The sequence below is a fragment of the Anguilla anguilla genome, chromosome 4 (assembly GCF_013347855.1).
Source record: "Anguilla anguilla isolate fAngAng1 chromosome 4, fAngAng1.pri, whole genome shotgun sequence".
Classification (NCBI taxonomy): Eukaryota; Metazoa; Chordata; class Actinopteri; order Anguilliformes; family Anguillidae; genus Anguilla; species Anguilla anguilla.
In genome coordinates, this window is record NC_049204.1 from 34,048,561 (window position 1) to 34,060,825 (window position 12,265).

Below are 12,265 nucleotides of genomic sequence, written 5' to 3' on the forward strand. Positions count from 1 at the left end.
GCGATGTCTCCAAGGCTACGTTTACACCCACCTGGTAAACGTTACCCAATTTTGAGTTTTTTGCTTACATGTGGCGCAGATCAGATGTGTATTTTGAATGTGTAAATAGGAGGAAAAAAAAGCACATGGGATAGGATATTTTCAGATCAATTTTGAGCCAGATTCATATGTGGAAATATATCCAACAGGAATTCGATATCTGCAAACGTGACTGTCGTATAAACGCATGGATCGGAATGTATCGGTCATTGCTAGTTACGCGTCCTGCAAAATGTGATGTTCTCATACTTTTTTTTTTGCATTTCAATAATGTATTACAGAATTACATGCACAACCGCTCTCCGCTGTTAACATTAAATGTTTAAAGAAATTGAATGGAGGACGAAGGCTCAGGACAGTGGAGGAATACTGAGGTTACATGCTGTTTTAGCACGTGGGGTGTAGAGTCAGCACAGGCCACGTACAGGGGATGTTCATTGTGGAACTAAGATGCTTCGAAAGCATATAGGTTAGCAATATCTTGAATTATTATTTCTGTCTTGTTTTGCGTCCATTACAGATGGCGATATGTCCCTGGCGGTGTGGTTATTTACTTTTGTATCGGTAACCAAACCCTTGTGTATGTATGCGGGTTGTTTCAAGCGTACACCGTTAACACAGGTACCGGATACGGGTCCCTTTTCAAAGTAGATGTAAACAGATGGTCAAAAAGATTGGAATGTTGGCAAAACAATTGGAACTGAGCAGTCCTGCGGTTTGAACGTAGCCTTAAGCTGTACCCCAGTTCAGTCAGTTTGCAGCCATATGTTTCTCCTGATCTTGAAGCGCTTTGGTTTGGTTTCAGACGGAGGAAAATGCCACTAACAGCACCGGGAGTTCCCTGGCGATCGCATTAGCAGGGAAGACCAGGAAAGGCCTGGAAACTGGGCCTGCAGGAGACTTCAGGGCTCGCAGAAGGTCGCAGATAGATCGGAGGAGGCTCGGCCGACTCAGTGTCCCACGTGGGCCCCGGCTCGACTCTCTGCCAATTTCTGCAGCCCGCGACATCTGCCGAGGACGTCATCCCGTCACCTCTCCCCGATCTTTGCCACTCACATTGATTAGCTCGGCGCTGCACTGTCCTCCCGTTCACCTCCAGCTGCCGTCCTCCGATGAAGAGAGCGCACGTGCCTTAGGCCCCCCGTGACATGGTCGGAACCGGGTCTGTCGCCGCAGCGTCTGCAGAGCTCACGGCAGGAGCTGCGTGAGCTCGCCGCCGTGCGGCGCGGCGTTAGCGCTGTTCGACCTGCTTCTCCCACCGCAGAACAGATTCAGCGAGTGCGGACAGAGCTGAAACGCACCTGCGCGCGAAGCGCTAACACAATTAGCGCAGTCCGGCTTGTCAAACAGATCTCGCTCTGTTTCGCCTGCATGTGGGCCACTTTCGTTTCGTGCCGCGTTTCCCTCTCCGGGGACAGTGTCAGCGCGTTAAGCGCGTCAGGCCGTATATATTTATGGACGGCAAATCGGTCGCATATGGCGGCGCGCCTTAGTGTGAAGGGCTGCGATTCTCAGGAGCCGGTGCGGCCCCACGCTTCAGCTCGTTTACGTGGGCGCGTGAGGCGTGAGCGTGTGAGGTGCGAGGTGCTGTGTGCGGGGTGCCAGCTCATTGGATGCGGATAGCGTGTGGGACGGGCTGGTGCCGGGATGGCAGTCGGTCCAGGAGAGGGAGAGTGAGCGCTGAGCGAACACTTCTGTGCGTTGGAGCGCTCATCCACCGAGCGGCGGGCCCCCCTCTCTACCTGGCACACACGTCTCCACTCGAAGCTCTCAAAAGAGCGCAGCGCCATAAATCTGTATTATTTAGGCTAAGTGTTACTGTGTGTGTGTGTGAGAGAGAGAGCGCACATGCATGCCTGTGTGTGTGTGTGCATTCAGGATAGTTGACTGTTAAGTCTGGTGAGTCAGTCAGTGAGTGAGAGAGTGAGCAAGTGAGGTTGTACAGGAACTATGGGTATGGTTATGAGTGCATGTCTGCACACAATTGTATGTACATGTGCACACTTGAGTTTTTATGTGCCTGTGTGTGACTCTCGCTGTGTGTGGGCAGAGAGCCCATGTCAGCGTGCACCCTGCTGTGTGAAGCTTTTCTGCGTGAAGCAGCACTTCCGCAGTCCTTATTAGCGAATTGCCTTTTCTCAGGGAAATAAATCAGTATGCGACAATATTTTCATCTTCTCCGAGGAGCACTCACGGCACTGAGGACCCCCTGAATGAAGGACGGCCGAAGACACGCGTAAGGCTCCTGCGCTCCCCTTTGATCTGTTCGGCATCTCGCCATCTTTGAAGCGGTAATCACCTTCTCTTTGAACACGGCCCGAATGCCTGAAACGCCGTTCTTCTTCGCCGCGGCGGTTACCCCGCTCGGCCACCGGGGGCACTGTGCGCTGCGCTCGCAGGTCCTCCTCATTAAAAGCGCGTCGTGTTCGGTGTGGAGCCGGACTGACAGAGGCCTGGGAGATGTGCTTTCTGTCAGCCTCGCAGTGTTTGAGCGCGGAGCGGGGGGGGGGGGTCTGGTTTAAGCATCCTGTGCTTCTTCTTTTTCTTGCTCTGGAAAAGTTTGGCGTGACGAGGAAGCCCAGGTGACCGCTTCCTGCCTCCCTCTGTGAGATGTCACAGGTGGAAACATAATTCCTCTGACAGGTTCGACAGTCCGTCAAACGCCATGGCAGGAAATGGACTCTTTGCCTCAGACAAGAGCTTTTGCCGTGAGAGTTGGCTCTCTCTGAAAGCTCGTTGACTGGAGTTTAACAACGTGAGCTTTTACTGAGAAACGATATAATTTTCAGCTTCGAGTGTGGAAAGAGTGCTGAAACGCTTTCGTATATTTATGCAATGGGAGTGTTTCTATAAAAAACAGTTCTTGCTTTAAGGTCCTTCAGTCTGTGAACACATCCCCGCTATTGTTTCCCCGTCTTTTGTCTCTGACTCTGAGAAAGGTAATCACAGAGGTGTGGATCGTACTCCGCGTGACATTATTTTACTTCCCGTTATGAATATTAAACTGACTCAAAATAGCAGCAGTGCTACAGTATGTTTTACACTGTTGCTATTTCTGTGGTTGAGTTCCCCAGCTGTTCCATTTGTCGGACCCCCTCTGAGACCGCCCCCACCCCATCTCCACCGCACCCCCAACCCCCCCCCCCCAAATACCCACAATGCAGGTGAATCTCTGCAGGCAGCGTGCCAGCATCCCATTGTCCTCCCATCGCGAAGAGAAGAGTCGCCCTCTTAGAATTCAATTAAAATGCACAAACACAATGGAGATTTAAAAAAAAAAACATGCATGGTGAGAACCCCCAGACAAAGACGTCTTAATTGTTCACACCTCCACTCGACTTCATCATGGCTTTCACAATCACCACAAATAGCAGGGGCTTTTATTCCCTTTCATAGCAGGGCTGGAATATCATGTCTCCCATGGGGAACAATGCTTTGAGAGAGAGTGATGGGAAGAGGGAAGGCTGGGGGGGGGGGGGGGGGCAGGAGAGTTGGATAGAGACTTCCGAGAATCATACCAGCTCATTCCGCAATCACTTCCAAATGAAATATTTCTCCTCTCCGCGCGTGTGTTTTATGAATAATTTTCCTGTCCTCTTCAATGTTCGTAAGTCTATTCAAATTCAAATGAAACGACTAACAGCAATGAAACGTGATTTAAATCTAAGAGGAAAGCTCACTTAAAAGGTAGAACTGCCAGAGATGTAAATAAAAACAAGTATAATCACAACGGAGGAGAGTTGAGAGGCTTTGGCTGTGATCGCAGTGAAATTAATCTCTGAAAATTGCCGAGATGCATCACATGACGTCCTTCAGTGCATTGCCTTAGGGTTGCATTGTATTGCATTGCGTTGTAGGATCAATACATGGGTGAATGGTGCTGCTAATTATAACCAAGCATGTAATTTTAGAGAAAACATCTTGGCAATGCAAGTTCATCGGTTTTGACTTCTTCTTGCACTTTTTTTTTGACTTAGCCTAAACGGTTGTTTGTGAATTTAACACCATTTTGGGAGTTCATCTTGGAGATCTCTTAATTTTCCAAACTGTTGTAAAAAAAAAACAAAAAAAACAAAAGCCGAATAACACAGTGGAACAGTACGACGAAGCTGTTGAGGACAAGTGTTGATTGAGCCTTGGCGTTTGTTTTGATCAAACGGTTAGCCATCTGACAGGAAGTTAGCGTGAAGGGAACCCCGTGGACACGTTTGTTGAGTCGCGCCCAGCGGGGCCCTTCCTCTGATGTTTTCAGCAGCGCGACTCCGACGGCGGGCCGTGTACAGATGGACACAATCAAGATGGAAGGCCTGAAGTGCCCCCGTGTTGAGTCCCCCGGGGGGCGAGCGACTGATTTGATTGAATTGACTGTGGGCAGCCCGCTTTGGCCGGGGCTGGAGACGGGCCTCAGCGCTGATTTGTAGCCCCTGACCCGTGCGCCAAGCCCCCCTGCCGTCCCGGGGAAGACACCTTCTCTTCCGCTATTGATTTTCGCTCGCTCCCTTCACTTTTCTCTTCCCTCCCGTTTTTCAACGTGGCGTGATTCGCTGCCATCAGAAGAGCAGCTCGCCTACTTTCTAGACTCTCCGGTTGTTGTTCTTTTACGCTTTTTTAAAACAAAATGCCAAAATTAAAAGCAGGTCCCTTCCTCAAGTGTAATAGCTGACATCTCGTACGACCAACTTATGAACGTGAACAGCTTTTAGTTTGACATGTATTCGTGTTGGAAAACAGGCTGTTGTGAAAAGGAAGTGAACCTTGGCAAGTCTTTGCGTTAGCAAGTAGAGAATAGACATACACACTCCATAAAGTTGGTGCGGTGACAGATTGCCACATTAGAATATCCAGAGTGAAAACTGACACGTACTCGCTTATGCTCTGACGACAGTGATATTTTTTTAATTTAACCATGTGACAGTTTTTTATTTATTTAGCCGTGTTACAGACATGAAGGCGTAGGAGAAATTAATTACTCTGAGGGTGAGAAATCCAGGGGCACGCTATCAGTATACTTAATAATTTCATTGTTAGAGTCTACTTCACTTAAATATGTTAATTGTGATGCTATTCCTGGTTGATTATACGGTGTAATTATTGTTCTGTTGTGGCTAAGGGAGTAAATTATAGACCCGGTTTCTCAGTGCCGCTCGTGCGATGGGTTGATTTACGCGCCTTGCTTCTCCGAGAAAGTTGTGGTCGCGGCGGAGGCATTAATCATCGATGCCTGCTCGCCGCCCTTGGTCCTCCGCTCCCGGAGCCGCTGGATGTTTGTTCTGAGGCCTAATGGCTCGGGTAACGATCGGTTTAATTTTGGCACCGTGCTATTACACGCGTAATGCTTAATGCTAAGGCCCGCGCCGCGCGGGCACTCGCCGGCTCCCGTCCAAGGCTGGGACGGAGCGAGCCAAGACCCACTTATAGATGCCCCGTCCGCCCCTTACATCTCACGTCTCACGTCACTTTCCTGCATATATGCATCGGCCGAATCCTCTCTCTCTTCATCTCCTCGGCTGTTACTGTACTTTATGTATAAGGACACCTTGCTGTGGCGATTATAATTATAATAATGGATTGCGTTTATGTAGTTCCTTTCATCTCGGGATCTCAAAGGGCTTTATGGTGAAGAGGGGGTGGGGAAACTCACCTTGACTCCCCACCAATGACGACGAAGGAGGACACTGCTGTGGTCCACGAATCCTAGACCAATAAGAGAATATGGCAGGACAAACATTCTGCCTTGATGTTTTCCTGCCATACCAAAAGGCCCAGTTCCTTCCTATCCGAAGGTTAGTTTTGCATTTAGTTTAGCATTTATACCGTAGGCGCTGTGGAGCGAATGGGGCTGGAGGTGACGTCCCATGACACCACGGTTATTATTTGCAAATGAAACTTCAGAAGTATAGCGCTTGAAAAGGGCGTTTTATCTTTTTTTTTTTCAAAAATGCACTTAGTGCTAGTCAGTTTCATGTGAAGTGTGGTGGCCCGTTTTTCCCAGTAGGCGATGACACAAGGTTAACAGGACTTTAAGTGCAAAAATGCGTAAGCGGCTAATATCTCATTCAGAGGCGACGTAGCCGCGGGGGAATTCACTTATACGCGCTGAAACAGTGTCGGTGCTCTTATGGCACAGGAATGTTAATCTCACGCGTTGGTCGGAAGTAAATGTGGGTCGGAATTAATCGTCTCCCTTTGCTCGATTCTGCCACCGAGCGAACGGCTGGGTTCTCGGGGCGATTGTGAGGGGGAGATGGCGCATAGTTCAGACGCACAGCGGTGCACTAGTTCAGTCCATAGCGTGCACTGTAGGCGGGGCGTCTCCACACGGGCCCCGATGCAGACTTTACCCCAAGGCTTCCGAGGCTGTCACATGACGCGGCACTGAGGTGACCATCTCACGTCGGAGGAATGGTGCGGGCTGGTGCTCTGCCAGGGCCTCGTTTTACCTGACGGGGGGGGGTGTCCTCTCGGCCGGCCGACCGGGCCCCCAGCCCAGGGGTGCCGAGCGAGCCTGGAGCGTGGATGAAGCGGACGGGGCCGCTGAGCCACTCCCGCACGCCAGCCGCGCTTTAGGGTTGCCCACTGTTTTTGTGTTTATCATCCTAGAGGCGCGTTCAGTGGGCGCGCGTCAGGATGATTAATCCCCAGCCTTATCCTTTGCGCCCTGACAGGCAGTCTTTTTCTCTCTGTTCTCTACGCCCGTTTGTACCTGCTTGTGTTTGTCAGATTAGTCAAAACACTGCCATTTAGAATCTACTAAATAAGGATGAATCATGGGAATATTTTCCTTCTCCAGAGCTTTCTGACAGTCTCTGGTATAAAAGGAGATGTTCAGTGAATGTAGAAACGTGAAAAAAGAGATGAACAGAGAGGGATGAAATGAAGACGGCATCTGTTTGTGACTAACAGGTCCACCTCCCACATCACATGTAAGGCTGGCCTTGGATAAACCCACTCTTGCTGACTAAAGAAAGTCTGGAGGAGTGATGTCACTTTCTTCAGGAAATGACATCACTGAGCTGCCGAAGAGTTCATTTCAAGGGGCGCCAATGTGATTTGTGTCTTAAAATCAGATTTTTCCCTTGCTAGAAGTCTGAGACCCACTGAGACATCACCACTGGAAGAATAGTTGTGAGCCTGGTTCACTATATTAAAACGGGGTTCTGGCTTCTAACAGCTCAATGGTGCAGTATGTAAGTTTGGAGAAGAGAGCGAGAGTTCCCCTCCGAAGCTGCCTGACGTCTGAGTGCTGGAGAGAGGACAAGAGTGTTGGAAAGTAAAGTAGGGAGAGTGCAGCGCATCATGTCTCATTCACAAGTAGAAAATAAAACAAACAATGGCATCATAATGAACGTAAACTGTGAACATGGTTACAGCTATGGGCTAATGACAGTGATAAATGCAGACACCAGCATTTTTATTTGTATGAGATCCTGAATAAGTTACAGTTGCATCTGGAACTGGAGTGTGCTACAGACAAGCTACAGGATAACACAACGTTCACCATAGCTGTAATGTAAATAGTGGGCTGAATGCATCAGCTGACTAACTAACATTTTCTAGCTACGTCGGCTACACTGGTCAGGGCGATAACAAATTCCAACGGAAATAGAACAAGTAAGATAATTACCTGACCCGCAGAAATACTGCAAGGTCAGTGTCACTTCTGAAGCTGGTCAAGTCCCTGAGCTCTTGCCATCGCTAAAACTGAACCATTGTTCACGCGACCCGTGTCACGCTCGATTCAGTCCCATTTTGGTCACAGTTTTTTCTTTGACAGTCTTTCTTTTCTTGGCTTTTTATCAGTGTACGCCATTGTAGTCAAAGATGGAACTGGTCATTTTGACAGATTTTTCTCTGCCTTACTTGGTTTGTTTTTGAGGCAACTAGCTATGGCACTATCTCTGCAGTATCTCTGCTTTTCTCTTAACTGTCTAGCCAGGGTACTGACAGCGCTGTGAACACGCAACATGATTGACAGGCAGGTAGGCAGGCCTCCTTGCAGAGAGCTGTCCTGAGTGATTGTTAAGATTCATGTGCGGTGAAATTTAGAGTGGCTGATTTCAGAGCCTGGGGCAGTCAGAAACTGGATTTTCCCCTAGAGCTTATATTTGTTGATATCTGTTGCAATGTGAAGAAAACTTTACCAAATATGGTAAACAAACAAAGGTATTCAAAAAAAAAAACTCACATACTGCACCTTTTATTAAAAAAATACGGCCAATTTCTCGTGTCACTTTGGAAAACTGTACTCCATCCAACTTTGGAGCAGTTAGGTGGTGGGCGCCACGCTGTCCTGGAACAGGAGCTGAGGATCTGTGCTCCGGGCTGTGGAATCGGCAGGGGGGCACCGCGGAAGCCCCAGGCCAGGCGGTCAGTGAGTCAGTGCGGCCGGGTGGAGTGCGACTTTAGGGCACTGCTGGAGCTTCTCGCGGCTCTGCCTCGTTCTGTCTCTCCAGCCTGGTCGCGTCCCCGCTGACCTCACTCGCAGCTGCCGCCACAGACGGGCGTCTGGCGTCGGGGATACGGCCCAGGTCGGAGGGGAGGGTGACCGTGCTCCTCGAACCCACGCTCAACTCACCCTCAGATAACCGCTCGCCGCTCGACTCACCCGCTCGCGGACGCTCGCGTCTGTCGCTCCTACAGTCTCCCTCGCTGCTTATACTGTCTCACTCACTCACTCGTCTGCTCACCCATTCACTGCACACTCAGTCATTCACTCTGACTCCTCGCACTCCTCTAGTTTGCTTTCTCACTCATCCACATACTCATTCCTTCATATTCCTTCTCGTTTACTGCTTCGCTCACTCTCATAATCACGTTTGTTCGCAGTGTTTACTCACACATTCATCGTGTATTCTCTGTCGTATTCAGTGTCACTTTCACGTTCTGGCACACGCACATGCTGTCTCTCTCATACTCACTCATCCACCCGCACTCGTTCCCCACCCCTCTGTGTCAGCGCGGTGTGTCCCCAGTTCCCTCTCCTCCGCAGGCAGTGGCTGGCAGAGACAGGAAGGCTCTGTCTGCAGCCCTCCTAAAGCTGACCCCTGAGGGTGAGGTTTATCAGGCCCATCTCTCCCCGTGCGCCATCTTAGATTAAACACTCTTATCTAATGTGTCATCGGCTTGGCAGGCCGTGGCCTGCTCTGTGTGTGTGTGTGTGTGTGTGTGTGTGTGTTTCTGTGCACGTGCGCATGTGTGTGTGTGTGAGTGAGTTTGCGTGTACATGTGCGTGTGTGTGTGCTTGCGTGTGAGTGCGTGTTTGCATGTGCAGTATGTGTATGTGCGTGTTTGAGTGTGTGTGTGTGTGTGTTTGTTTGTGTGCGAGTGTGTGTTTGCTTGTGCAGTATGTGTGTGTGCATGTTTGTGTGTGTGTTGAGTGTGTGTGTGTGTGTGTGTGTGCGAGTGTGTGTGCGAGTGTGTGTGTGTGTGTGTGTGTGTGTGTGTGTGTGTGTTTGTGTGTGTTTGAGTGTGTGTGTGTGTGTGTGTTGAGTGTGTGTTTGCGTGTGTGTGTGTGTGTGTTTGTTTGTGTTTGAGTGTGTGTTTGCGTGTGTGTGTGTGTGTGTGTGTGTGTGTGTTTGTTTGTGTGCGAGTGTGTGTTTGCTTGTGTCTGTGCACGTACTTATGAAGCGTCTCTGCTTCTCGCTCCACTGGAGAAAGAGAAAGGGAGCAGAATGCAGGGCCGGTCCTCTGTTTAATTGCGGCGCTGGCTGGCGCATGCAGATGCGACGGGGCCCTGGAGGCCGCCCTCTCCGCGCCTCTCCCCTGCTCCTTTTGCTTTTTCAATTAAGATGCCGGCGCCGATAGCCGCCGCCGCCGCCGCGAGGCTGGGTCACGCCGCTCGGACCCGAGTATCGAGTGACTGCGACCCGCCGCTCCCTCGAGTCGGGCATCAGCGCGGCCCGTCTGAGCGCCAGGGTTCGCCTGTCCCGCTCAAGGACAGAGCTCCAGGGTTCGCCTGTCCCGCTCAAGGACAGAGCGCCAGGGTCCGTTAACACTGCCCGAGCCGGAGGAGGCCTGAGGAGGTCGCCTCTTTAGCTTAAGGGTCTTCATGTTTTAAGCAGAGGTGTGGGGAACAGAGGCGAAGTCAATGTGAATATCGATTGCCTGAGTCCTTCTGTATGTATCTTCAAGTTGCTTTTTCTTCCCCTCCTTGTGAAGCCTCATCTTTTTTGTTAATAGATATGGTGGTTCAGTATTGTTGCGGAGTAGTTTTCGGCATTGTGAGCAGATTGTGTTTGCCCCAGTCACACCCGTGGCGGGCTGTTTTCATATCCATACCTGGTGCGGTTTGCATAGCTCGTGTTTCCTCACAGACTGTGAGCACCTGGAGTTTTACTCTACTGCTGTAGGGTAAGACCCCTGCTGGAGAGCACGTGCGCAGTGCCCCATGCGGAAAGTTAGCCTGCACGCTAGGCCGAGCTTCCCTGACTGACCGCTCTCTGTGTTTCCCAGCTCCCTCAGCGCCGACGCGCACCCGGACGCCGACCCCGAGGCGGACCCCGACACCGCCTTCCTGCGCGAGGGCTTCGGCCGCCAGAGCATGTCGGAGAAGCGGACCAAGCAGTACGGAGACGCCAGCCAGCTGGAGTTCATCAAGACGCGCAAGTCCAAGAGCATGGACCTAGGTACCGCCGGAGACCTGTGTTTACCCGTTTACCCGTCTTCACTGCAAGACGCCCCTCCCCAGTCCTCACACCAGTGAAATATTTCTATTCTCACGTCAACACAGTCCCAATTCCCTGACCGCTCGCACCTCACCTTACTCTTCTCCTGCGATGGTTCGGGGGTGACCCGCGTTCGCGGGCCGGACTCCGGCTTTCGCAGATTGATTTCCGGCCAGCGTACGGTGCGGGTTATAGCCCCCCCGTAAACAGGAAACCGCGGGCTGACCGGCGGGGGGAGGGAGCCGCTCGGCCGAGCGGCGATCGCGACAGATGAGATGGGTTTTTATATAGAACTTACCGGGGCCCGAGATCAGATCGGATGAGCTCGCCCCCGGAGACTCCCCCGGGCAATTCTTACGTGCGGGCGCGAGGTCCGTGCTCTCCGAGCCTGGTCCCGAAAACCATTTCCCCCGCGCCGAGCCTCTCCCCTCTATCAGATGAGCGGCGGGGAAGCCTACGCAGCACTCCGCCCCGCAGATGATGGATTTCACCCGCAGCCTGGGGAGATATATTTTTCAGTAAATAGTGTTCGTTTTACATGCATTACTCCTTCACCGTCAGTTAAATTAGGAAGAGATTTGAATATGAGCGCATATATTTGATCAACTCAAAGCGTAATTGTAGACAAGAAACTTAAATTTCCGTGCGAGTAAGTACCCCTGTCGAATGCTTTTTTGTCAGTTAATGAGAATGCATCGTAATTACGTGACAAAAAAGCTGGCTGCTTTAGAGAAAGCACGCTGTTATTTCTTACAGAAAATTGATTTACTTAAAAGGAAAAAAAACTATATATTGCGCACTCCACACATTTCCAAATTGGAGTGCTGTGTTTTCTCTTTCTTTACCTCTATTTTGTAATGCACTTTGATAACCATGGGATCCACTCTTCCTTAATTATCAGTTGGACATCCCATAATTGCGGGCAAGATTACAATTACAACCAAACTGGTAGGACACTGTTCCTGCTCTTCAGAGGTGATGCTGTGCCCGGGTTGTCCTCTTGAGAATCTTCCCATTTGGGCTTTGGTTGAGTGGGGCAGTAATCACGGTATCTCGGCAACCGCTGATTAGACACCGGCAACCTCACAGTGTGCAAGCGATCTGGAAGTGTACAGTACATTAACGCAGCCTTGCTTTAGCTCTGTGCTGTGTGAGGGCACTTTAACAGCGACAACTGGACTTCCTTATTGGTCCTGAGAGCTCAGGACGGCCATGAAGTGAAAGAGAGAGAGAAGGAAAGAGGACAGGAGGAAAGGACGAAGAGGTGACAGTAACAAGACAGATACAAAAAGCTTTTCAGAAGATCGCATCTTAAATGAAGTGACAGTGAGGGTATCATTTTTATACTTAGTAAGGCCTAGTAGTCCATTACTGTACATGTTATGAAAGACAAATGCTGATTGGAATACATACTTTGCAGAACCAGATGTCAGTACAGTGGCAACGGTGCGTTTTCCAGTACTGTTGCAGAAATGGTGGAAACAAGCAAACTGCTTCCAAAATGTCCAGATGGAAACAAGATGTTTGTAAAGAGAGTAGTGTCTGTGTAGGGAACAAGTGAG

At 50.3% G+C, this 12,265-nt stretch overlaps 1 protein-coding gene across 8 annotated transcripts in view; it reads left to right on the top strand.

Annotated features, from left to right (window-relative positions):
- LOC118225438 (partitioning defective 3 homolog) overlaps positions 1-12,265 on the top strand; it is a 381,373-nt gene that overhangs the window by 250,906 nt on the left and 118,202 nt on the right. For all 8 annotated transcript variants that reach the window (XM_035413832.1, XM_035413834.1, XM_035413837.1 and 5 more), the window contains one exon: positions 10,492-10,664. In XM_035413832.1, the coding sequence (XP_035269723.1) occupies positions 10,492-10,664 (173 nt within the window). The remainder of the gene's footprint in view (positions 1-10,491; positions 10,665-12,265) is intronic.